Raw genomic sequence first — 26,731 nt, forward strand, 5'->3', positions numbered from 1 at the left:
TCCTCAATCCCAATAATTCTTAAATTTGGTCTTTTCATGATGTCCCATAGTTCTTGGAGGTCTGTTCATGATTTCTTACCATCTTCTCTGTTTGGGCGACTTTATATTCAAGATTAAATATTTTGTCTTCATTGTCTGAGGTTCTGTCTTCCAAGTGGGCTAGTCTGTTGGTGATGCTTTCCATTGAGTTTTTTATTTGGTTTATTGTCTCCTTCATGTCAAGGATTTCTGTTTGTTTTTGTTTTTTTGAGAATCTCTATCTCTTTGTTGAAATGATCTTTTGCTTCCTGCAGGTGCTCTTTCAGCTTATTGGTATTATCATTCATTGCCTGCATTTGCTCTCTTATCTCATCCTTTGCTTTGCGAATCATCTTAATCATGTATAATCTGAAGTCCTTTTCTGACATTTCTTCTAACATACTGTCATTGGATTCTCTTACTATAGAATCTAGATTTGTTTGGATCATTTTATTCTCTTGTTTTTTCATGTTGTTCGTGTATCTTCCCCTCTAGCAGTACAGATCTGGGGTATTGCAGATTTCCCCCTATAGGCTTATAGTGGCCCTATAGGTTTCCAAAACCCTTTCTTTAAGGGGAGATCAATATTAGCAGTGCCCAAATCAGACACTATGCAATCCTAGACCAAATAGCTCCTATGGGGACAGTAACAAAATTGTCATAATAAACAAAATGAGTTCAAATGTTATCTTCGGTAAAACAAACAGGTTTGCAGTAAGGTCTGCAGTTTCTAATGGAGGACAAAGAGGATGCAGAGGGATGTAGAATGTGGCTGTTAATGGGATAAGAAAAGAATATACAGAAGTTCTAGAAAATAGAAAGGGTGAGAGTGTAATCAAAAGAAAACGGGTGTTAGCATGCAAAAAAGGGAGAAAGAGACTCTGAGGGAACAGGTAAACAAAAGGAAAAGAAAGTAAAGAAATAAAAACAAATTTTTTTAAAAAAGGAGAAAAAAGAAAATCTAGTGTATAGCAGTCATATACTAATGAAACCTCCCAGTGTTCTGTAGCCTGAAGCATGAGAGGTACCTGACAATGAGCTTCAAGCCTCCAGCAGGCGTCTCAGGGTGGGATTTGCCCCACCGGAAGATCGGAGCTGTGGCTTCCGGGATTATCCAAGATGGCCGCTCTGGCTTCGAAATGTGTTGGCAAATGGGGAGTTGCAGCTCAGCGGTGAATGTGGTCAGCTGGAGGTCCTGGAGACGGGATGCAGTTGGTCCGGCAAGGGTCCTAGGGGTCCAGTGTGTTTGGTGTAGTTGTGGGATCCTGGTGGCTGGGTGCAGTCGGTCTGGGATCCCGGTGATAGGGCTCAGTCAGTTGGTCTGGGGGTCCTGACAGCAGGGAGCAGTCAGTTGATGTGAGGGCCCCAGAGGCAGGGAGTGATCGGGTCGGGCTGAGGGATCCTGGAGACGAGGCTCAGTCAGTTCGGCCAGGGGTCCTATGGGGCCTGGCTGTTGTCTCAAAATGGCGGCAGCCACGTGTAATCAAACCTGCAGGTACTGTGACAGTGAACTTCCAGGCGACAGCAGGCAGGTGGTGCTGCACTGGCGGTCTGCGGTCAGTCTGCTGGCAGCTGTCGGACGATCTGGAGGTGAACCTCGAGCGTTTGGTGATGGATAGGGGTAAGGTAGGTGATGGACAGGCGAGAGGCAGGCAAATGGCAGATGATAGATGCCTGACAGTGAGCAATCTGCTCTCAAAAAAGGCGTCGATATGCTGGCAGATTGCAGGTCATCACAGCAGACAAATGGGGTAAACACCAGGGGATCGATAAGCAGCAAAAACTGCCTCACCGAGAAACAGATATCCTCTGCTTGAATCCGGCGTTACGGAGCGACACGGAATGCAGCCTCCCTCTAGTCCGCCATCTTGGATCTCTGAAATTGTCATCTTTAAGGAACTAATTCAAGTGCCTCTTTTGAGAAGCCTTTTTGTATTTTCCTGGTTAATTGTATCCTCTACCTCCCCACAAAGCACTGTGTGTACCTCTCTTTTCATACTTGTATTTTATTTTGTTTAATAACTACTTGCTAATATTTTTGTCCTAGATTTCCAGTTATTTTGTGTTAGATTGTATATCTTTTATTTATATAACACCAAACACATCAAAAGAATTCTTTAAATATTTGTTATATAAATTGATTAGATCACCTGGAAACAGATGCTTGTAATGAAAAAAGGAACATGAAAGCCTTCAAGAAGGAGATTGTATTTATGTTAGATCTTAAAGTAGTATTTCAAGAAGTGGAAGAGGAAAGGGTATCTTTCATAGCTAGAACAAGTCATGATAAGTTATTGAAACAGTTTTTTTGTGCTACTACAGAGGATAGCTGTGGGTATTAGATGTCAGGTGGCTTTGAAATTGTAGAGGGTCTTAAACATGTTCCACAAAATATATTTTTTTGTGCTCAATTACATAGCCAGTGTTGATGCAGAAGGAGGAAGAAAACAGTTCAGACCCTATCTTACATTATGTATCAGGTAGGTTATGGTAGAGAAAGACGTTGGTGGCAAGAGAAGCCTAGGTAGCTATGAAGAAGCTACCTTCATTAGTAGAAGCTAATGAAGATGTGAAACCCATATGTGGCAGGGGAAAGGGAAATGAAGTATATTGTTCACTGATGAATGTGTGATTGAAAAAAGAACAAACATACTTGGGGCTCTAGGCCAAGTACCTAGAAAAATAGTTGTTAGTAAGAGAAAACTGTCAGAAGAAGTGGGATTTCGGGACTGAGGCTTGAGAAATGTCTCGAATCAACTACGGAAGGTTCTCTGGGTAGCTTATCTTAAAAATATTTTTTAGTCATCAATGGATCTTTTATTTTATTTATTTATTTATATGTGGTGCTGAGGATCAAACCCAGGGCCTCACACATGCCAGGCAAGCACTCTACTACTGAGCCACAACTCCAGCCCTCTGGATAGCTTTACAAATGTATTCTCCCTAGGCTTCCTTTAAATACCATTTGTACATATTATCATATTCTTACTGCAGTCACACAGTTATGGAGGACAGGTATAATTTGCCATATTAGGTTTTTCTATGTACATAACATCTTTAGAGTATTTACATTGTGTTTTCTTCATATGCCTACTTCTGACTAGGTTAGCTTTTTTTTGTATTTTATTTTAGAGGTAGGGTCTTACTGAGTTGCTTAGTGCCTCACTTTTGCTGAGACTGGCTTTGAACTCATGATCCTCCTGCCTCAGCCTCCTGAGCCGCTGGGATTACAGATGTGCACCATTCCACCTGGCTTAGGTTAGCTCTTGCAGTCTTATATTTATCTTTGAGGACTTGACTTCTTGATTGAAAAGTGTCACCAGCAATCATGATTCTTCCATCTCTTGGCAACAGTGTGGTAAAAGTGAGCTTTTGGGATAGGCTTCAATTTGAATACCAACTTTGTCACATCTACCATCTGCTCTGTTTTACTCATCTGATTTTTAAGTTGATGTAATTCACACACTATAAAATTTAACTTTTTAAAGTATACAGTTCAGTTGTTTTTTGTATATTCACAAGGTTGCACAACCATCACTACTGTCTAATGTTAGAACATTTCAGCACCCCAAAAAGGGAATGCCATACCCCTACACATGTCCATTAGCAATGACTTTCCAATTGCCCCCCTTTTCCTAGACAACTATTGGTATACTAATCTTATCACTTTTATTCAAGGGGAAGAGATCAAAATAGTCTGATTCTATCACTGATTCCTAACTACTACTCTTTTGAATTATATTACACTAAAAGGAGGCATTAATTGTGTTTTTCCCCCCCTTGTAGGAGAGAACACCAGGAAGTGATACTATGGGACAAACAGTGAATGAAGGTAAACTTTACTTACCTAAAGATGATAATGTTTTCAGTTACTCATTTGGTATACTGAACTTTTGAAATAAAGCCTTTGAAACCATAGATGTTAAGTGCTTAGAAGTGGAATTTTAGAACTGAATAACTATTAAAGACAATCATGTCCTACTGTACAAGTTTTATAAATGGGAAAACTGAAACTGAGGGAGGTTAAGTGGACAGGTTATACAATATTTTGTGATAAATCCAAGGTTAGAATCCAGATCATCTAACTCTGAGTGATTAAAAATGCTTCATTCCATCTTGTCTGCTTAATGTCCAATGAATATGCCACACTCATTTGCACTTTGCTTTGTGTTGTGTTTCCCTTTCCTTTATACATTCTCTACACATTTGCCTTGCTAAATCCTGTTCCTCCTTCAAGTCTTGTATCTCTCATAATTTCCTCTGGTTAGATGAATGCTGTCCTTTAAATTTTGTTAAGTGTATTAGTTTGGGGTAGTGTCTATAACTACATTGAATTTCTCTAGAGCAGGAGTCATGCCTTTTTCACTTTCTTTCATCTTAGAAAATCTTACTATGGAACTTTTTAGTGAATGTAAGTGTGTACTTTTTTAAATCAAATAATTTAAACAGAAAGAATTGTTTATAACCCTTTTAAGCGTTCACATATTTTAAAGTCCCTCAATTATAACTAATAAGTAGATCTGTTATTTTGAAAGGCATCATTCTTAGGTCCTTCTTTAAGAAGCCACATCAGTGTTTATAGCAGCTCAATTCACAGTAGCTAAGCTGTGGAATCAACCTCCGTAGCCTTTAACAGATGAATGATAAAGAAAATGTGATGTATATGTACAATGGAATATTACTCAGCAATAAAGAATGAAATTATGGCATTTGGCAGTAGATGGATGGAACTGGAGCCTATCATGCTAAGTGAAATAAGCCAATTCCCCGAAACCAAAGGCTGAATGCTCTCTCTGTTGTATGAATGCTAACCCATAACAAGGGAGGGTAGGAAGGAGAAGTATAGAAGTTCATTGGATTATCCAAAGAAGAATGAAGGGAAGAGGAGAGGGAATGGAAATAGGAAAGACAGTAGAATAAATCACATAATTTTCCTATGTCCATATATGAATACACAACCAGTGTAACTCCACATCATGTACAACCACAAGAATGGGATCCTAATTGGAATGAGTTGCACTCCATGTCAGAACACACCCTATTGTCATGTATATCTAAAAACAACAAATGGAAATACAAGGAAAAGTAAAGAAGGAAGAGCAATTGAACAGTTACAGAGTAAGGATAGGGAGCACAAAGGAGGGATGGAGGGACAACGCCTAGACAAAATGGCACCAGCATCTACCATGGTAAGATAGGAGAAATTAGCCAGGTGAGGAAGGAGAAGAAGCATGTTCCAGGTAGAGGAGTAGCAAATTCACAGCAGCAGTGGTCATCTTGAGTCCACTGAAGCAAAGATCTGGTTGGGCCAAGCCACTGGCCAGGAGAGGGCAGCAGAGATCAGGCTGACCCAGAGCAAAAGAGGCTGTCTACACAGGGTGGGTGAGCCCTTGCCACCAGTGTCCCAGGTGACCCTGTTATCCACATCCTGATTTAGCATTTTTCTTGGATCTTTCTTGGTTAGTGAAACGTTATAGGATAGGTTTAATCTGCATATTTGAAATATTTTGTTCTTTTTTGACAGGTAAAAATTACCTTATTTTTGGTGTACAATATGATGTTTTGATATATAACTTGTGCAGTACCTAAAAAAACTAATTAACATGCATTACCTCACATATTCTCATTTATTTGTGGTAAGAATACTTAAAATCTACTTTCTTGGCAAGTTTCAAGTATATAAAAAGTTGTCATTAATCACTATAACCATGATGTAAATAGATCTCATGAACTTATTCTTCCTGTTCAATGTAAATTTTGTGTCCTTTGACAAACAGCTCCCCAAGACCAGCCTCTTATAACCAGAGTCTCTCTGATTCTCTGAGTTCAACATTTTAGATTCTACATACAAGTGAGATCATGTTTTTTTGTTTTTGTTTTTTTTTTGTGCCTGGCTTATTTTACTTCATATAATACCCTCAGATTTATCCATGTTGTCATAAATGACAGTTTCCCTTTCTAAGGATACTACCCCATTTCCTTTATCCATTTGCCTACTGATGGACACACAGGTTGATTCAATAATTTATTAGCCATTATGAGAAATGCTGCAATGAACAGGAAGTTCTGATGTCTTTGATATGCTGATTTCATATCCTTTGGATATATACACAGTTGTGTTTTGGGAATATCTCAGTTTGTGAAGGGGAAAAAAAACTTCATTAAGTTTTTATTTTTAACAGGATAGATATATTCCATACTGAATTGAAACTTAAAAAAAAAAAAAGAAGCTTATTATTTACTTGACAGAGCATCAGTAAGGCCAAAACAGCAATGGTTAGAAATACACCAAGTAAGTTTAAATTCATGAATTCATAATGATAAAAAAAAAACAAGTAAAACCTATTGGTCATCTGTGGAGATTGCTAGAGATCCAACTTATCATTTTGAAAACTTGAGAATAAAGAAAAAAAATATGTTGAATATGACCTCCTTGTGTGATCTATACCTCAGGGTAACTGAGTGGTTGAAGAGAGGAAGTTTCTCTCTACAGAAGTTGTCTGGATGTGTGCTGGACTTGGTGGCACATGTCTGTAATCCCAGTGACTTGGGAGATTGAGGCAGGAGGATCACAAGTTCAAGGCCAGTCTCAGCAGCTTAGGGAGATCCTGTCTCAAAAAATAAAAAGGGCCGGGGATGTAGCTCAGTGGTAAAGCACCCTTGGGTTCAGTCCCCAGTACCACACAAAGTTTTCTGGATAATAATGAATGAATGCTAGAATTAGAATCCCTCCATTTTGTAGCCACTGATAAACTAATGGGTCTAGGCAGTACCCATCCATGGCTGTTCATATCACAAAAAGAGATATTAAGATATTGGGAGCCTCTTATGTACATCATGTATGAAATCACCTTATCCTCTCCTTCAGAAAGCCAAATTTGAATATGATTAAATTTTTCTGTATTGAAATACTAATACCAATTTAGAGAAACTACTAGGACCAGAAGAACACAATGCTGTGGGAAGGGAGTCAGCAAAATTCTAATTGGAAAACTCTAAAGGACTAGCTAGTTGGTATTGTCAACAACAACAAAATTGCAAGGGGAGGGAAAAAAAGGAGAAGGAGCCTACAGATCAAAAGAGACTTAAGGGACATAACAACCATTGCAATATGGGAACAGTGAGTCCTGCTTCTAATATACACTTAAGATAATTGAAGCAGTTGGAGCAGTATGAACACCTCTTGGTTATTTGATGATACTAAGGCATTTTAGTTAATTTTAGAGGTATAATGGCAGTATTATGCTTCAGTTTTTAAAAAACATCCTTTCAGAAATACTTTAATATATGTGGATGAAATGGTACATCTAATGGTGAGGTCTCAAGGGTCCAGGGCTATTTGAGTGCTTTATCTTTTTTCTTTTTTAATGTTTTGTTTTAGTTGCATGTGGACACAATACCTTTTTATTTTATTTTTATGTGGTGCTGAGGTTTGAACCCAGGGCCTCATGCATGCTAGGCGAGTGCTCTACCATTGAGCCACAACCCCAGCCCTGAGCGCTTTATCTTAAGACAGAAAAAACTGCCTGCTCCATTGAATTACCTAGCTTCCCTGTGATGTTTTGAGCACTCAGAAGCATCCATTTTATTTCTAGGACATGTAAATTTGGAAGTTTTTTTTTTTTTTTTTTTTGCTATTTTGTTTTTGTTGTCCTGGGAATTGAATTCAAGGCCTAATGTAATAGAATTTAAACATTTTAAGGATCAGCTCATTTTGGTTTATAACAGTTATAACAAATGGTTGAGTGTTCTGTATGCCAGTTCCTGTTCTAGTGAACCAGACAGGCAAAATAAATCCCTTCCCTTGTGGAGCTTCATTTGAGTAGAGTGAGACATATAATAAACAAAATCAAGTGAGCAAATTATAAATTGAATAGTACGTCAGAAAATAGTAAGACCTATGTAGAAAACGAGGATATTAGTCATAAAAATTAAAGGGTCTAGGGCTATTTGAGTGCTGATTATTAAGAATAACTTCAGGTTTATTTTATTTTTTTAACATGCTCTTTCAGACCAATGCTGTGACCTTTTGGTATTGCTGACTATTTTCTCTTTTGTTAGATTCGATGGAAGTCAAGAAGGAGAGTCAAGAGAAAACTCCTCACTCAAGCACATCATCTGTGCAAAATGGTAGGTTTTAAAGTAGTTTACTACAACATGGTTTTCTTCCTTATTTGGTATTAAACTCTTTCCTTATTGCTTTTGGTACAATGTGTACAATAAACTCAGAAATATAAAATCAAAGCAATGGAAAAGGTCAAAACTTGTATTTTATTTTGGAATTTTTACTTTGTTTTACTTAGAGATAAGATTGATATGGATTAAGTAAAATGGTAACTGTATTTCAGTGAAGATTTTGCTAAATCACAGTTAGTTTGTTTTGTACTAGGGATTAAACCCTGGGGTGCTTAACTATTGAGTCACATTTCCAGTCCTTTAAATTTTTTTTTTTTTGTAAAAACGGATAAAAAAATTTAAAAAATGAGACTCAAATCACCAGTTCTGGGAATGAAAAATGATATTTCACTACACAATAGTGACATTAGAAAAGTAAGGGAATGTTATTAATATTATAGTAAACACTATTAATTATTAACAATATGTTAACATTTATTAACATAACATTTATTATATCACTATTATACAACTTAGATGAAATGGACAAATTATTTGAATGACAAATGACTAATATTTTCTCATGAAGAAATTATCCGAAGTAATCTGAGAAGTGTAGTAAATATTCTGTAGTCGTTAACTTTATTAACTCTAAGTTACTGATTTGTATCTTAAATTCCTTATTGTGAAGAGCATGTGTATAAAACTGCCTTAGAGAATCTGACATCTGGCACATGGGACCTGCTAACTCATAAGGAAAATGAGAAAATAAGTCATATGCATATAAAAGGCTGAATAAAAAAAATACCAGACAAACTATTGTTTTACAAGACTTGCAGGCAACCTGGTTGTCCTTTGTCTTTGTTTTATCTGTCCTGCCAACTCCAGTTCTGGAGTAGTTCACCCAATGACTTTGTTCCTATGTGAAGATTCCCTGTAGAGGTTATCCCTGTGGAATCATTGTCTCTTACTGTAGTTGGGCCCTCATTGCTTTAAGTTCATTGGCTGAATTTGTTTTTCATCTCTTCCCTACAACACCTGAAACCATCCAAGGAAATGGAGGCCATTAGGTTGGAATGTTCTTATTGCTGTCTGTTTTTGTTTGTTTGTTTTAATGACAACTTCATCAAGATATGATTCACAGCCTAGCATGGTGGCGCATGCCTGTAATCCTAGCAACGTGGGAGGCCGAGATGGGAGGATCACAAGTTCAAAGCCAGCCTCAGCAGAAGCACGATACTAAGCAACTCAGTGAGACCCTGTCTAAATAAAATACAGAATAGGGCTGGGGATGTGGCTCAGTGGTCGAGCGCCCCTGAATTCATTCCCCTATTCTGCCCCCCCCCAAAAAAAAAGGACATGATATTCACATACCATACTGTTCATTCATTTAAGTGTACAGTTCAGTGGTTTTCACTATGTTCACAGAGTTGTGTGAGGATCATTAGAATGAAATTTAGAACATTGTCATCATCCTCGGAAAAAAAACCCTGTACCCATTAGCAGTTACTCCCCATTAATCCCTAACATGTTCCATTCCCCTAGGCAAATAACTGATCTGCTTTGTGTCTCTATAGATTGGCCTATTTTGGGTATTTCTCTCTCTCTCTCTCTCTCTCTCTCTCTCTCTCTCTCTCTTTTTACTTTATTTTTTTAATTTATTTTAATGTGCTGAGGATCAAACCCAGTGCCTCACATATGCTAGGCAAGTGCTCTACCACTGAGCCACAACCCCAGCCCTATTTTGGATATTCCATATGAATACATTTAAAAATATATTCTTAAAGATAAGAAACTAATAACTTTTCAAAATTCTCAAATTTTGGTTAAAAACATGAGGTTACTTAATCAAATTGATAGCTGTCTACAGATATTTCTCAGGGCCTAGACCCTAACATCTCATCTTATAAGTAAATGACTTAGAAAGTAAGCTCCAAGAGACATAGGATTTGGGGGTTTTTTTGGGGGGGGGGGGTACCAGGGATTGAACTCAGGGGCACTTGACCACTGACCACATCCTCAGCCCTATTTTGTATTTTATTTAGAGACCAGGTCTCACTGAGTTGTTTAGCGCCTCAGCTTCCCAAGCCACTGGGATTACAGACATGCACCACTACACATGACTTGTCTGTCTTATTAGGACAGTGCTTGACAAATTATGGAAATCTAGTGACGAAAAGACACATGATTCCTGCCCTCTTTGAGCTTAGGAGGCAAGCGAGACATTAAATGAATGCAGTTACAGTTGTGATAAATGCTGTGAAATAGTGGGTACTGATCATTCAACTGAGAAACTTCCAGCTGCAGATATTTTTCCTATCTTCATGTAGCTTGTGAACCTAACTCTAGCACTTGTGAGAAACATTATGACTGATTTACTCTGGAGATTTTTGTTTATATTTTCCAGAAAGCTGGTGGTAAACATTTGTCAGTACTCTGTTTCGTGTGTGTGCGCGCGCGTGTGTCAGTGTAAGTAGCCTTTGAAGGGTACTTCTATCTGAGGAAGATAGATTTGAAGACCCCCAGTGGATGCCTGAGACCAGGGATGGTGGAACTGTATTCTGTATATACTATATATATTTTTTTCATATATATATATATATATATATATATATATATATATATATAGTAAAGTCCAATTTATAAATTAGGCATGATGAGAGATTGGTAGCCTATAACTTGCCATAGATCATAACAACCTTAGCATACAACCTTTTTCTTATTGAGAACTCTCACCTTTTCACTTAAAAGCAGTAGCACCTTTTGTCTTTTGTTATATCTGAATTGCCACCACCATCATCATTATGTTCTGGGGCAATTCTTATTAAATAAAATATGAGTTATTGGAAAGAAGCACTTTGATACCTCAGCAGTTGATCTGATACTGAGATTACTACTAAATGACCAACAGGCAGGTAGTACACAACATGGACAAAGGGATGATTTGTGCTCTGTATGAGATTTCAGCATACTTCCCAGAGCAGCCATGTAGTTTAAAATGTGTGGATTGTTTATTTCTGAAATTTTCTATTAATATTTTTGGACTGCAGTTGATTGGGGGGTAACTAAAATTGTGGATGAGGGGGACTAGGGATAAGGGGAGACTGTTGCATAAGAAACTGGTAAGGCAGATTCCCCCAGGAATGGGAACTCTCAAACCCACTATTTTTATAGTGATAAAATTTAACAAGAAACCGGGTGTGGTGGCACACTCCTGTAATCCCAGCAGCTCGGGAGGGAGGCTGACTGAGACAGGAGGATCTTGAGTTTGAAGCCATCCTTAGCAGAAGCAAATCTGTGTGACCCTGTCTCTAAATAAAATACAAAATAGGGCTGGGGATGTGGCTCAGTGGTTGAGTGCCCCTGAGTTCAATTAAATTTCATCTGAGGTAGTAGTGAGAAAAGTCTTTTTCTCAGTGAAAGACTGAGAGAGACAGTCTTTCTGTCCCTTGGCAGTCTAGCTAGTCAGGCAACATACACTGTTTCAGGCCAGCAAAGTACACTGATCTTCTCTGGCATTATGAAATGTTATTAAGAGAGGACATTATGAGTTTATAGAAAATGTAGATCATTAAAATAATCCGTATCCATGACTGCACTAATGATCAGCTAACTGGTTTGCTCCACTAACATCATCTTGACACTTTGGATCTACTAGTCCTTTGAGAAACTACTCTGCTTCTCAGAATTTTTTTCTTTCCATGGGTAAAATTCTTTCGGATCACATACCTAAACACCTTCATGTATAAATGTATGTATATCCATCCATCCTTATTTTGTACATATGTTTTTTTCCCAGATGATTTCCAGTGGGACAAATACTTGAAAGAGACTGGATCTTTAAGTGCTCCTGCAGAATGCTTCAGACAGGTATGCCAAAATTCTGTAGATGTTGTTTATATTAGTGTAAACCATTTACTTGTTGAAGGGTATCTGTGTGATTCTTAGGTTTGTGAGGAGAAAGTAGGACTATGGTAGTGCCACTTAGGAGCCAGATGGTCTGTTCGCATTGTCATTAAGAATTTACTCTATGTCAGGTATACTAAACCCTTATGATTGCCCATCTGGAGGGGAAGACAAACATGTAAATAAATAATTATGAGAAGTGTGATAACTCTATAGTGGGAGGGATAATAAAAGACATGCTATTTGGGATGGCTGGGAAAAGGGGAAGGCAGAGAGCACCCAAAACCAAGGCATGTGGATATGAAAGAATCTGAATATTGAGGGATAGCTTGGGGTAGCTTGGAGCCCACAGTAGATGGTGGTGATGGTGTTGGGGGTATTTAAACTGTGCTGAGCAGCTGGACTTTAACATAAGCAATGATGAGCTGCTAGTAGGTTTTTTTTTTCAAGAGCAATAGCCTAATTGCATTCTTATTTTAGAAAACCACTCAAGGTGAATTTTAGAATTTGTATTTAGGTGTGTGGGCAGATGAGTAAGAGTAGCCATCAGCAGTTTTTTATGCTGCATGTCAAACCAAGGAGATAGTTTGGAGAAGACTTTTCCTTGACCCTTACAGGTTTGACCTCATTTACTGTATGCTATGACTCATTCTTAAAATGTTGCCCAGGTATTCTGATAACATAACTGATGATCAGTTTTTCTTAAAGTTGGTGCATTTTGACAATTTTTTTTATCTATATATAGTCTAAGATTCCACCAGCAAATGACTTTAAAGTTGGTATGAAATTGGAAGCCCGTGATCCTCGCAATGTTACTTCAGTATGTATTGCTACAGTTATTGGAATTACTGGGGCCAGATTACGTTTACGACTGGATGGTAGTGACAATAGAAATGATTTTTGGAGACTTGTTGATTCCCGGGACATACAGCCTGTCGGGACATGTGAAAAAGAAGGAGACTTACTTCAGCCCCCACTGGGTAAGAATGAACCATTTTTTAAAATAACTTTTGTTTGTTTACTTTTTATGTGGTGCTGAGGATCAAACCCAGTGCCTTACATGTGCTAGGCAAGTGCTCTGCCTCTGAGCTATAATCCCAGCCTGAATAAACCATTTTAAAAGTAACATTCTTACTGTGATATTTAGTAGAAATAGTTTTAAGTGGCCTTTTAAAAATCTCTTAGACATGCTTGCAAATAGATGGTCAAGTGGTTACTGTGTAGAATGTACAATGAGAGAGGAACTCCTTGCCATATGTTGTGGAGTTTGACCTGACTACACGTATGGCATGTGTGTGCAGAAGAGTCCCATTTCAGGGCAGTGTTCATGCTGTCTTCAAACTTGAAATGCTAAATGAAGCTTTAAATTACACATTCAGATTCAGAACCCCATCGAGGGAGAAATTTATAGCATTTAATATGAGTTACAGCCTTTTCGATATGTCCATTGAGCCATTCAACATTTTTGATATGGGATGAATGTAGGTGAAAGGTAAGATTTCACATTAAGGCTCCAGTTCCTAACATGAGAATTTCTTTACACCTATGGTGGGAAGAAATCAGGTGAGAGAGATAAGGCTCAGTACCTTTCAGTCTTTGAGAGAGATCTCCAAATCCTAACCACTAGTCTACCAGGGAACTTACTTTTAGGTATTTGAAAAGATGAAGAGGATGGAACTTGTAGTAAAGGAATTAAGGTACCAAGTATGTAACACTCAATTTCAGCTAAGCCTTTAAAAGAAAAATAGAGTCACTCTTATTTTGGGCAAAAATTTTTAAATTTAAGCATATCATGGTACTCTGTAGAAAATAAGTGATTCAGTTTGATTTTTATTTTCATTGTACACCTGAGTGATTGATAGGTATTGGTTTTTATTTTTTTTGTGATACAGAAAATTGAACCCAAGGGCAGTATACCTCTTAACTACATCCCCAGCTCTTTTTTATTATTTTTTTTAAATTTTGAGAGAGAGTCTCATTAAGTTCCCAAGGCTATCCTCGAACTTGTGATCCTCCTGCCTCAGCTTCCCAATTTGCTGGAATTATAGGTATGCACCAATGTGCCTGACAGTAGCTATTCTTTTAACAATATCTTTTCATACTGTCCTTGTTGTAGTTGCTAATTATAACTAATTTGATTTAGGTTTACAGTTGTAGCTCAGTGGTGGAATGTGTGCTTAGCATGCACAGTGTCCTTGGTTCAGTCCCTAGCACTCCACCCCCCCCCAAAAAAATTGGCTTAAAATATTTACTTGTTTGTTTGGGTGGTGCTGGGAGTCAAACCCAGTTCTTCAGACTTGCTAAGCAGGCCCTTTGCTACTGAGCTACATCCTCAACTCTAAAATATTTTAAAAAACTAGTCAGAGATATGTTATTCTAAGAAGATGGTTCAGGGTATATGTGGTTTTTTTGTTTTTGTTTTGCTTTTTCTTCATATCACTTAAATTTTTTGTTTGTAGTATTATTATACAAAATTCTTTATGGTATATAAGTACAGACCTAGGGCTTAGTGCTTCCTTGTTTGGATTTTTGTTTACAATATGATAACATATTTTTGCATTTTATTTAAAGAAAATGCAGCTATTGTAATTGTCAGCATTTCAAAATGTATAGCCAGATTTATGGTCATTCTCTTTTTTCAAATTACTTTTCAGATTTTTTTTAAAAAATGAAATATATAGCAATACTTGCAGATTGGTACCTATTTTGGCAGTGCATATAAAAATTCACAGTTTGTCAATTTGCTTTATAGGCATTTTTGAATAGTTTAATTTCCATTTTAATATAAACAACTTAGTTTTCCTTTTTACAAGTTGTTTATTTAAATCTTAAAGGTTATTAAAAGATTTTTCCTTTTGGCCTACAAACCAAAGTGTACAAATTATAAATATACAACTTAAAATGAACATACCTGTATAACTACCACTCAAATTAGGAAACAGAACACCCTAGAAGCCCACTCCTGCTGATTCCCCAAGTTATAAGCTGCCCCTTCCCAAATATAAGTACCATGCAGACTTCCTAACATTATAGATTAGTTTTATCTATTTTAAAACTTTTGGTACTGGGGATTGAACTCAGGGGCACTTGACCACTGAGCCACATCTCTAGCTCTATTTTGTATTTTTATTTAGATTCAGGGTCTCACCGAGTTGCTTAGTGCCTTGCCATTGTTGAGGCTAACTTTGAACTCGAGGTCCTCCTGTCTCAACCTCCAACCCATTGGGATTACAGGCATGTTTCACCATGCCTGGCTGTTTTAAAAACGTTTTATATGTACTTTAATCTGTTTTTTGGTCTTTTAATCTACGTATGACTTTAGATGATTTAAAATTTTAAAAATTTAAAATTTTAGAAAAATCTCATGCATGATAGAATAAGATGAGAGTTAAGCATAAGGACCAAAGAACGATGGTTGTGGAATATTCTTCCAAGAATGCTACCTATTAGATATTTATTATAGGGTAGTAAGTGACAAATCAAGCACACACACCCCACATACACTTTTTTTCCTAATGGCAGTTGTTTTCCCTAATCAGGTAGTTTTTGTACAGGATTATTAGAGGACGACTTTTTCTATCTTAACTTTCTTACATGTTTTGTCCTATTGATAAGTCATTGTCAGTATGACTGTCTAACTTAATGCATGTATCCATCAAGGATCCTTGCTAATAACTTCTTTCCATTTCTGGCATCAAGGTAGGGCAGGTGTTGTATGAAACAGTTTGTCCCCAGAAAATAGTAAAACTAACAGCCCTCTTGCTTCCTTGCTGCCTGTGCCAGATGCTGTGATACCAGTTGAGATCTCTAGCAAAGACATCTGTTGAATCTCCTTTGGTAGCTTCTGATATGAATTCTAAGATCATGTTTATTATATGTAAAGATTGCTGAAACAAGAGCAGTCTTTTTTCTTAACGTTTTTGGAAAAATTTCAAGTATACATAAAAATCAGAAGAATTTTACAGTGAAAACCCATATACCCACTACTTCAATTCTACCATTATCATTTTATTGTACTTGCTTTATTATTTATCCATTTTCTGTCCTATTAATTCCTCAATCCCTCTTATTTTTTAATGCATTTCAGAGTAAATTATTGATATTAGTATACTTAAAGTAGAATAAGCATTTATCATTTTTTGTATATAAAATTTATATACAATGAAATGTACTGTTGTATGTGTATGTTTGCTGAGTTCGACAGAAAACTGTCTTTCTGAAAGGAAAGAAGCCAGGGCCTCTGAGGAAAAAGGGGTTACAAGTCTTTTGGAACCTTTGCCTGTGCTTGCATGGTTATTGGTAAAATGGAGCTTCTTCCAGACTCTTTCTTGGATCCCCAACAGATACATGTTTATTGTTAACCCTAGCCAATGGCTTCTCTAAAATAGAGTTTTGCTATGTGTGGTGGCACACATCTGTAATCAAGGACTGGGGACATAGCTCAGTGTTAAAGCACCCCTGGGTTCAATCTGCAATACCCAAAATAAAAAAGAAAGAAAAATAAAAGTTGCCAGCCCTGCTGTAGCATTGTTGCCAGAGAGTACAGTGGGGGCAGTAACAATGAGAGGAGGGTGCGTTTGCTTCTCTTGCCTGTATCCCAAATCCTTAGATAAGGAGGTTCTCTGGAAAAGAATGATGAATGAAACATGTTTTTTTTATACCAACTTGCTATAGTATCACAGGGGACTTTTTCATGATTTCTAATTTTTAAAATAGGCTACCAGATGAATGCATCATCTTGGCCAATGTTCCTTTTACGAACACTAAATGGATCTGAAATGGCACCTGCAACTTCCTTTAAGCAGGTAAGTGTCATAAAAAACTTTGAATAACTGATCAGTAGTTTTATTATGTTAATGGGAATGCTAATGCTTTGTCTTCTCTGATATGGAAAAGCAAAAATACTTTTTAAATTACTGGATGAGCAATTAAATTTGTTTGCTAGGGCCAAACAGTGGGGAAAGAAGCCATAGAGAAGAGCACCCTCTCAGAGCAGGCCCGCAGTGACTCCCCTCTTCCAGCCACACCCCACCTGTCTACAGTTACCACCCAGTCATTCCACTGAAACTAGGATGGACTAATAAGGTTACATCTCTCACAATCTTATCATTTTATCTCCAAACAATCCTGCATTAACACAGGAGCTTTTAGGGGGACACCTCATATCCAAGCCAAAATACCCACCCTTATGGCACTTGTATGCTAGTGAGGAGAGACAGACAATAAACACAACTTAAAAAGCAAAACATGGACACATGTAAGAAATGATGCGTGCCATGCAAAAGGAGAGGAGAGGAGAGTGTGTGTGTGTGTATGAAGGAGATCCAGAGAGACATTTGGGGGAAATGGTTGTACAATTTTAAGTAGGGTAAAGAATTAGGGCAAGTGTCAAATGAAAGGTAATGTGAACAGAAACCTGAAGGATCTGATTGTTAACCAAGCAAATATCTAAAGAAGTGCTTAAACAGAGAGAATGTCCCTGGTCAAGGCCCCAGTGTAGGAGTTGTGTCTGAAAAGCTTGAGGAATATCAAGGAAGCTAGTGTGGCTAATGTGAGATACTAGCATAGTTTCAAATCTGTGAGAACTCCTTTCTTCCTATATTAATTTTTAAATATGGAGCTTAATTTTTGTTTGCTAAGGATTATAAGAGAATTCACTTGAGCAAATGGTTCTTAATATATCTTAACAATGAAAACTTTAAAAAAATGTTTTGATAGGAACCACCAAAGCCACCTATAAATAATTTTAAAGTGGGGATGAAACTGGAAGCTATTGACAGAAAAAACCCTTATTTGATCTGCCCTGCGACCATTGGAAATGTTAGAGGTGATGAAGTTCATATCACATTTGATGGCTGGAGTGGAGCATTTGATTATTGGTGCAAGTATGATTCTCGAGATATTTTTCCAGTTGGGTGGTGCTGCCTAACAGGAGATGTATTACAACCACCAGGAAATAGTGGTAAGCTAATAAGTAACTACATATTCTTTTATTTATTTATTTTATTTAAGTTAGATCTAACTGCTTTTGTGGCATTGTGGTTAGCATTGGTGATATTAAGACTTCATGCCTAACTAGAGTGACAAACAAAACAGCAATACCACTGTTCAAGCCAGGGAACTAGAAGTCAAGAAAGGCTATGATTAGAATTCCTGAGGACTGCCTCAACATCATAGCCTTAAGTTCCAGTGCACATTGGAGAATATGGGCAAAGCTAAAAATTACATTTGGACCATGGAAACCTTGTTGCTATGAGCATTGGTTAAGGGGGGATGGTTCAACTACTTTTATAATTGCTTTTCAATTAAACATTACACACTGGAACTAGGAATTGTAGCTCAGTGGTAGAATGTGTTAAGATCATGCACAAGGCCCTGAGTTTGATCCCTAATACCCCAAGGAATTGTTTTTACATAGTATTCCATTGTTCATATTTCAAAGATAATTTTTCTAAAGGTTGGGCATAATAGCTATTTAAAACATATTTTGCATGATTTTGGTTCTATTTTCAAGTTAAATTGGTACTTTGATAGTCTTAAGTAAAATCTACATGTAAGTAAAAATTTAGAAGTCATAAATTTCTGTGTCATTTTAGTTATGGTATTGTTTGGTATTGTTTATTGGTTATAACACTAAATTGAATAAGTTGAATAACGTGATCTAGATATTTTCTTTCAGAGAAAAGTCCTCAAAATATTGAAGCTTCTTGTTGACTCTTCAGGGGCCTTTAGACATGCCTAAATTGGTCTTCTGTGATGGAATAACTGCTGAGATTTAAGTGAGATCTAAGCATAGAACTCAAGCACTGGCCTAAGTTTACTATGAAGTTAATTAGTGGAATTGAATGTGAATATAATTAAAATTTACCCTATGTTTTCATACCAGAAAGAAAGCTAGATGTAGAAACGAATAGGAAAAATGTGTAGAGGAGAGTGGTGACTACGAAGGAACTTAGAGCCATATTGTTCTTGTAACTGCTATTAAAACTTTCTGTAATTTGGGTCACATGTCATTTATACTACATGCCTTGATATTCTTTTTATTAGTTATCTCTAGCTAGTTCCTTGCTGCCACATTTCTAGGAAGTAAATACTAGTGTTGAATTTGTAAAATCTAGTACAATACAGGTCTGTGTTCATATGCTGCTAAGATAACTAATGCCTATTATCTGCCCTCAAGAAGTTTACCTTGTAGTAGAAGAGAGATGAATCTTAGGAGGGACTTATGTATAAAAAATGATACAGAATTAGCAATGCAAAAATAGAGATGTGTGCTAGATATGGAGGTGGCCCAAAGACTTCCGATCTGTGCTAGAGGGAAAGGTGGTTGGGTAAAGGAAAGCTTCATAAAAGGACACATAATATGAATATTAAAGAGAGGAGAAGGAATTTGCTAGATCAAATGTAAATAAAGGTAGGGCGGACACATCACAATGTGTGAAATTTCAGTTTATCCTAAGAACTTAAGAGTTCAGTTTGTGACAAGGTGAATTTGGAATGCATGGCTGAGAATTACTATTCAGTACTCTTTTTTTTTTTTTCCCCTTAGCAATACAATTTGGTTGCCTAACATAATGACTACTTTTCCAGCCTCCTACAAGTATGGTTTTGACTAAATACGGATAGTGTGTCCTACTTTCAGGAATTGAGCATGTTCTCCTCTCTTCTTCCTGCTTCTGTCCTGCTCCTGGGAACATGGTTTTGGCTGGATCATGAGATGGGAACCACATCCTAGGCACTATAAAGTGGAAATCGGGAACAAGCTATAGTCCCTGAGGACTTTGTACAGTAGAACTTTCGTATTAGTCTATATTGCACTTTTCTACACTGTTGTTGGAGAGGAATAAACTATGTTATCTAAACCACTATTCTAGATTTTTTTCTTACTATGAGCTGAACTTAATCCTAACTGATTCAGGGTAACTTTTTGACATTCAGATGCACATATCCTTTGGATTGCTTCACATGCAGGTATGGAGCCTTAAAAAAAGATCCTGATTGATAAAAACAGGATTGAGAGTCATCATGTTCATGCAAACAAATACTGTTTTTGCCAGGCAGGAGTACAGGTGTGTGGGGGAGGGTACTGTTTACATATTTTGTTGATAAAAGCAAATGGTAGAAGTTGAGTCCGGTTTTAATTGTGCATGTTTAACCAGGTGGATATGGAAGAGAACCAAAACAACTTTGTGGGTGAACATTTAAGACAGTAATTCTCAGGAGCAGAGCAGGGGAAGGGAAGGGGGAGAAAAAAGTAATTCTCACACTTGAATTACTTGAGGTAGCTTGTTAAAAGACATGGAACTCACATCTAGGAGTTCTGAATCAATAGGCCTAGAAATCTAGAACACTGAGAAAAAGCATACATAAATGTAGGATGGTCACTAGGTTGGTTCTCCTAACACTAGGAGAGGAAGCGTTTTTAAAGAGAAAATATTCAACATTATCAGCATAAAAGTCAAGTAAGAAGGGAGCTCATTGGTGATCTTAGTACGTGTGGTTATTGGACTTTTTTAAAAAAAAGTCAGATTTAGAGTCAAGGATTAAATAGGAAATGGAAAATGTGGAAAAATATGTGGCTTCCCCAGTACATTGTGAGATATACCTTTTCTATCCTTACCCTACTGAACATTTTCCCAGTTCAACTAAAATCGCAAAATCTTGCCTTGCTCTGTTGTCTCTTTACCCTCTACTATTTGTAATGTTTTCAGTATTTCCTCTACACTCATTGAAAACCATGTTAGTGTTAATAATTTTGCTTTCATAAGCAAACATAATTTAGAAAACGTGAGAAGGAAAGTTTATTGTATTTGCTCATATTTTGCCCTTTCAGTTCTTTTCTTCTTGATTTTCAAGATTACTCCTTTATCATTTTCTTCTTGCTTAGAGAATTTTTTTGGCTATTCTTTGAGGTATGGTGGTGACAAATTCTCTTGGTTTTTCTTCCTCTGAGAATGATTTTATTTTTTCCTCATTCTTGAAGGATATTTGCTGGATATAGAATTCTAGATTGATAGTTTTTCCAGCACTTGAAAAATATTGTATATCTTCTTTATGGCTTCCATGGTTTCTGATGAGAAATTGGCAGTTATTCAATTTGTTTTCCCATATAGGTTTTATTATAATTCCTTATCTGTTTTTCCTTGTGTAGTTCTTTCACCATCTGCTTTATACTTTATGTATTTGGTGGCTGTATTACCAAGCATATACAAATTTTAAATTTTTATAACTTTACAATCAATTGAACCTTCTACAGTAACCTCCTTTATGGTAACGTGTTTTGAGTATGTGTTTTTTTTGTTTTGTTTTGTTTTGCTTTTACCTCAAAGTTTACTTTATCTGATATTGATGTGATATTAATGTAGTAATAACATAATGGTGTTCATGTTCTCTCTTTAATGTTCAACCTTTATCCATCCTTTTAGTTTATTCTGTTTTTTCTTTTTTTTTTTTTTTTTTTTTTTTTTGAGTTTTGGGCCAGTCAGCCAACTTGTTTTTGTTTTTTGGTACTGGGGATTGAACCCAGGGGCACTTAACCTCTGAGCCACATCCCCAGCCCTTTTTATTTTTTTGAGGCAGAATCTCACTAAGTTGCTTAGGGCCTTGCTGAATTGCTGAGCCTGGTTTTGAACTTGTGATTCTCCTGCCTCAGCCTCCTGAGTACTGGAATTATAGGCGTGCACCACCATGCCTGACTGCCACCTTGTCTTTTAAATTATTGTTGTCAGATACACTTGGCTTTTGGGGGACTGTTTTTTCTCATTCCATTTTTTCCTTTTTCCTATTCGGAAGTTATATACTTTGTTTTATTTTTAATACTCAAGAAATTCTTAACATGCTTCCTTAATAGAAGGCTGAAATTAATTGGTATTTTTATTTTGCACTAACACAGTAAAAGGAAGTTAGAATAACCAGTCCAGTTAGCCTCTTCAACTTCATGTTGCTACTGTTATATCTTTTAATTAATATATTTTTGCAGTCTCATATGCCATTATTATTGTTGTTTGTATACTTGATATTTGTTGAGATTTAACCACATATTTAACATATTTGTTCTTTATACCTTCTTGGTATTTTACATTTTTCATCTGTAATTAATTTTCTTCTTTCTGAGGTACATAGTTAAGAATTTCCTTTAGTGAAGGTTTGCTTATGGTAATCTCTCACTTTTATGTTCATATGAATATGTCATTATTTCAACTCTTTTCTTGGAAGACATTTTTCTTGGCTTAGAATTCCAGATTGATAGTTATTCTCTCAGCATATTAAAGTTTTTTTTTCAAACCTTTTGGTTTCCATTACTGCTGTTGAGAATTCAACTGTCAGTCTAACTTTTCTCCTCTGACTATAATCTGTCATGCCCCCTCCTGCCACTACTTTAACATTTTCATATCATCTTTGGTGTTTTGCAGTTTCACTCTAATATTTTTAGGTGTGGGTTTCATTGAATTTTGATGTCTTGGCAGAGCCATGCATATACAAATAGTAAGCTGTTTAATGGTGAGAAATTTTAAATGCTTGATGTTATATTTAACTTTTGTCATTCAATATTTTAAGTAGTACAAATAATTTGAAGTAATTTGAACACTTCTCATGACTGCATTTTAAGTCTTTCTTTCTTTTTTTTTTCTTTTGCAGTGCTGGGGATTGAATCCAGGGCCTTGTGCTTGTGAGGCAGGAACTTTACCAACTGAGTTATATCCCCAGTCTGCATTTTAAATATTGGTACAAATTGTCCAAACTTTGTTAAAGTAGGACTTGAAAGTAGTTAGGGTAGAAAAAATGGTGTGCCCACTGGTGCAACAGTCTGTTTTGTAAGGATTCCTGGAAGTTCCCAGAAGAATTCTAGTATTCTGGGGATATATATGGTTAAAATTTTTTAGTTGATATTCACTCAAAGACATTGTATATGTGGTTCATTTTGCTTTCTTTTAAGCATTGCTTATTAATTATAGATTAGTTTACAGTGGTTAGTACTACACTTAGATAAGGCAAAATACTTTTTTGGATTAGAGAAAATATTTACTTTAGCCAATACATCATACATTTAGATGGCAGCTATACAATAAAAGTAGCATTTCTTACATAATGTGATGTGTTCTTGACAGGAAAATATTTTTTCTGATTTTTTTATTGTAATTTTTAATATAACAATTTTCTTCTAATAGAAAAAGTAATACATTCTCAAAACAAATTGAGAAAAGTTGCAGAGTATGGTGAATGTTTGGTCTGTATTTGACTTAATAATACTTTTTTTCTTATGCATATAACTTCAGAATATATATGCATACATGTTGAAGTCAATGGAGAAATGGTGAAATAAGTCATGATATACTTATAATAATGTAGGATAACTTAGAAGAATGAGAGTATTCCTACTGAAACTAAGAAAGAAAGCTAAGACATAGTAATTGAAAAAGGCAAGTCCCCCAAAATACATGAAGTATAATGCCATTATGTCAAAACAAAGTATGTATTTCTATATGTATCTATAAAATACATACTGTATATAAACACTGTATAGAAAAATATCTGGAAAAGCTGTATATCAGATCTGGAATACTGATTATTTTGGGAAAGGGATGTTAAGTGGTAATGGGAACTTGTATTTTTTAAAATATTTTTTTGGGTTGTTGAGGACCATTATTTATCTATTTATATTTGGTGCTGAGAATTGAGCCCAGTGCCTCATACATGCTAGGCAGTTGCTCTACCACTGAACCACAACCCCAGCCCCGTGGGTTTTTTTCCTTGTGGCTTTTTTAACTAATCCTTTTTTAATTATAGATGGACACGATACCTTTATTTTGTTTACTTACTTTTATGTCGTGCTGATGATCAAACCTAGTGCCTCATGTGTGAAGCAAGTGCTCCACCATTGAGCCACAACCCCAGCCCATCCTGTGGGTTTAAAAATTTAATTTGTTTTTTTAGACATACATGACAAAATGTATTTTGACATATTATACACACACTGTAACTTACTCTAATTAAGATCCCATTTTTGTAGTTATACATGATGTGGAGTTTCAGTGGTTGTGTATTCATATAGGTACATAGGAAAGTTAAGTCAGATTCATTCTACTGTCTTTCCTCTTCCTGTCTTCTTTCCCTTCCCTTCGTTCCTCTCTGTATAATTTAATGAACTTGTTCCCCCCCCCCACCACCACCACCCTTATTGTGTGTCAGCATCCACATATTAGAACATTTGGCCTTTGGTTTTCTGGGATTGACTTATTTCACTTAGCATGATAGTCTCTAGTTTCATCCACTTACTGGCAAATCCTGGAATTTCATTCTTCTTTGTGACTGAGAAATATTCCATTATGTATATATACCACATTTTCTTTATCCATTCATCTGTTGAAGGGCGTGTAGGTTGGTTCCATAGCTTAGCTATTGTGAATTGTACTGCTATAAACATTGATGTGGCTGTGTCACTATAGTATGCTGATTTTAAGTTGTTTGGGTATAAACCAAGGAGTAGGATAACTGGGTCAAATGGTGGTTCCATTCCCAGTTTTCTGAGGAATTTCCATACTGCTTTCCATAGTGGTTGCACTGTGGCTTTTTGTATTTTTGATGGTGCTGGGGATTGAACTTAGGGACTTGTGCCTATGAGCTATACAACCCTCATCCCCTTGAGGCTTTCTTTTTTTTTTTTAAAGAAGACTGTATTTGTGTATCATATTTGTGCTTTAACAGTTTTAGTTTGAAAGGGATTATCCTGCACATTCTACTTTCTTGCCTACTTTTTCATAATATGTTGTGACTATATAGATGGTCCCTGACTTAGGATGGTTCAACTTATGATTTTTCAACTTCATGATGGTGTGAAAACAATATGCATTCAGTAGAAACTGTACTTTGAATTTTGACCTTTTCCTGGGCTGGCTATATGTGGTACTATACTCTTATGCTGGGCAGTAGCAGCCAACTGCAGCTCCCATTTAGCCACTTGATTAGGAGGGAAAACAACAGATACTCCACAGGGTACTGTGTTGCCAACATTTTTTGGATATTGTGTTTTTACATCCTATTATGTCTATAAAACACCCATCTGTGTCTCCTGTACCCATCCAACCATTCTGTTTTGCACTTTCAGTATAGTATTCAAAATGTTACTTGGGATAGCTAACATTTTATTATAAAATAGGCTTTGTATTCAATGATTTTGCCCAACTGTAGGTTAATATTAAGTGTCCTGAGCATGTTTCAAGGTAGGCAGACTAAGTCATGATTTTCAGTAGGCTAGGTGTATATTTCTTCCCCTTTTTTGTGTTACTGGGGCTTGAACCCAGGGGCATTCTACCACTGAGCTATATCCACAGCCCCTCTTTAATTTTTTCTTTGGAGACAGGGTCTCGATAATTTGCCCAGACTGGCCTTGGGCTTTTGATCCTTCTACCTCAGCTTCCCAAATTTCTGGAATTTACAAGCATTCACTACCATGCCCAGCAAGTGAGGTATCGTACTGAATGCATTGATTTGTTTTGTTGAGACAGGTCTCTCTATGTTGCTCAGGCTGGTCTTGAACTCATGAGCTTAAGTGATCTTCCTGCCTCAGCCTCCCCAGTAGTGCCACCATACCCAGTTTTAAATGTATTTTGGACTTAATGTTATTTTCACCTTAAATTGGGTTTATTGGGATGTAATCCCGATAGTATCACTTAGTTTATGTTACTAAACTAAGTGATAACGATAATTACTTTTATGGTTATGCATATGTATTTGCATACCTCCCTTATTTCCATTCATTCATTTTGCTGGGGTAAGGGGTATGTTTTTAAGACCGACAAATGGTTTTTCAGAAAGGTACATCCACTTTCACCACCCTCAGAGGTAGGTGAAAGTAGTTTTTTCATACTCTGGTCAACCTTAGAAATTATTTTTATTGTTTTTGTTATTTGAAGTTTTTCATTTTATAGGTTACTAGTAGGGTTGAATCTTCTCTTTCCATGTGTTTTGACCATTAATATTCCCTTATAATTTGTCTGTTAATCACCCTTTTTCATTTTCCTCTTAAGAGTATTACTTTTCTTATCAATTTGATTGCTTTATTTATTGTACATATCAACCTTTTGTCATAAACATAAAACTTTCTTACTCATTTGCTTTATAATATTATTTATAGACTTTACTTACAGAGCTGTTTATTGACTTGAATATTAAATAATTTAAGGGACTTAGAATTAACTAATTTCAGTAGGCAAACAACAGTAAATTAATTTCATAAAAACATCTTGTTTGTTTTGAATATTTCTCATATTCATTGAAAATGTTTTTCAACCTTTAAATAATTGCTTTTCCATAATTTTTAAGGACGTGGCACATAAAACTTTCAAATAATTGATGACTAAAGATTGTTCAGTTGAATGTTAAATATAGTAAGGCAGCCATGATACTTAATTTGACTTTACATTAAAAACAATTTAAACTTTACTGGTTTTCCTTTCAATAATAGTAATAAGGTTTAATTTACTTTAAAACTTCTAGTTCTTTTTTTTTTTTTTCTTTTGGTAGTACTAGGAATTGAACCCAGGGGCACTTTACCACTGAGCTATATCCCCAGTCCTTTATATTTTATCAAAAGGTTTGAAACAGGGTCTTGATAAGTTGCTGAGCTGGCCTCCAAGTTTACAGTCCTGTCTCAGCCTCCAAAATAGCTTAGTTTATAGGTGTGCACCACCCT

General features: G+C 36.3%; 1 protein-coding gene across 7 annotated transcripts in view; it reads left to right on the forward strand.

The window, feature by feature from the left end:
* SCML2 (Scm polycomb group protein like 2) overlaps positions 1-26,731 on the forward strand; it is a 78,988-nt gene that overhangs the window by 16,390 nt on the left and 35,867 nt on the right. For all 7 annotated transcript variants that reach the window (XM_079124157.1, XM_079124155.1, XM_079124161.1 and 4 more), the window contains exons 2-7: positions 3,805-3,850; positions 8,080-8,148; positions 11,933-12,003; positions 12,785-13,019; positions 16,756-16,844; positions 17,758-18,001. In XM_079124157.1, the coding sequence (XP_078980283.1) occupies positions 3,829-3,850; positions 8,080-8,148; positions 11,933-12,003; positions 12,785-13,019; positions 16,756-16,844; positions 17,758-18,001 (730 nt within the window). In that variant the 5' untranslated portion in view covers positions 3,805-3,828. The remainder of the gene's footprint in view (positions 1-3,804; positions 3,851-8,079; positions 8,149-11,932; positions 12,004-12,784; positions 13,020-16,755; positions 16,845-17,757; positions 18,002-26,731) is intronic.

This window comes from Sciurus vulgaris, assembly GCF_902686455.1.
Source record: "Sciurus vulgaris genome assembly, chromosome: X".
NCBI classification, from domain to species: Eukaryota; Metazoa; Chordata; class Mammalia; order Rodentia; family Sciuridae; genus Sciurus; species Sciurus vulgaris.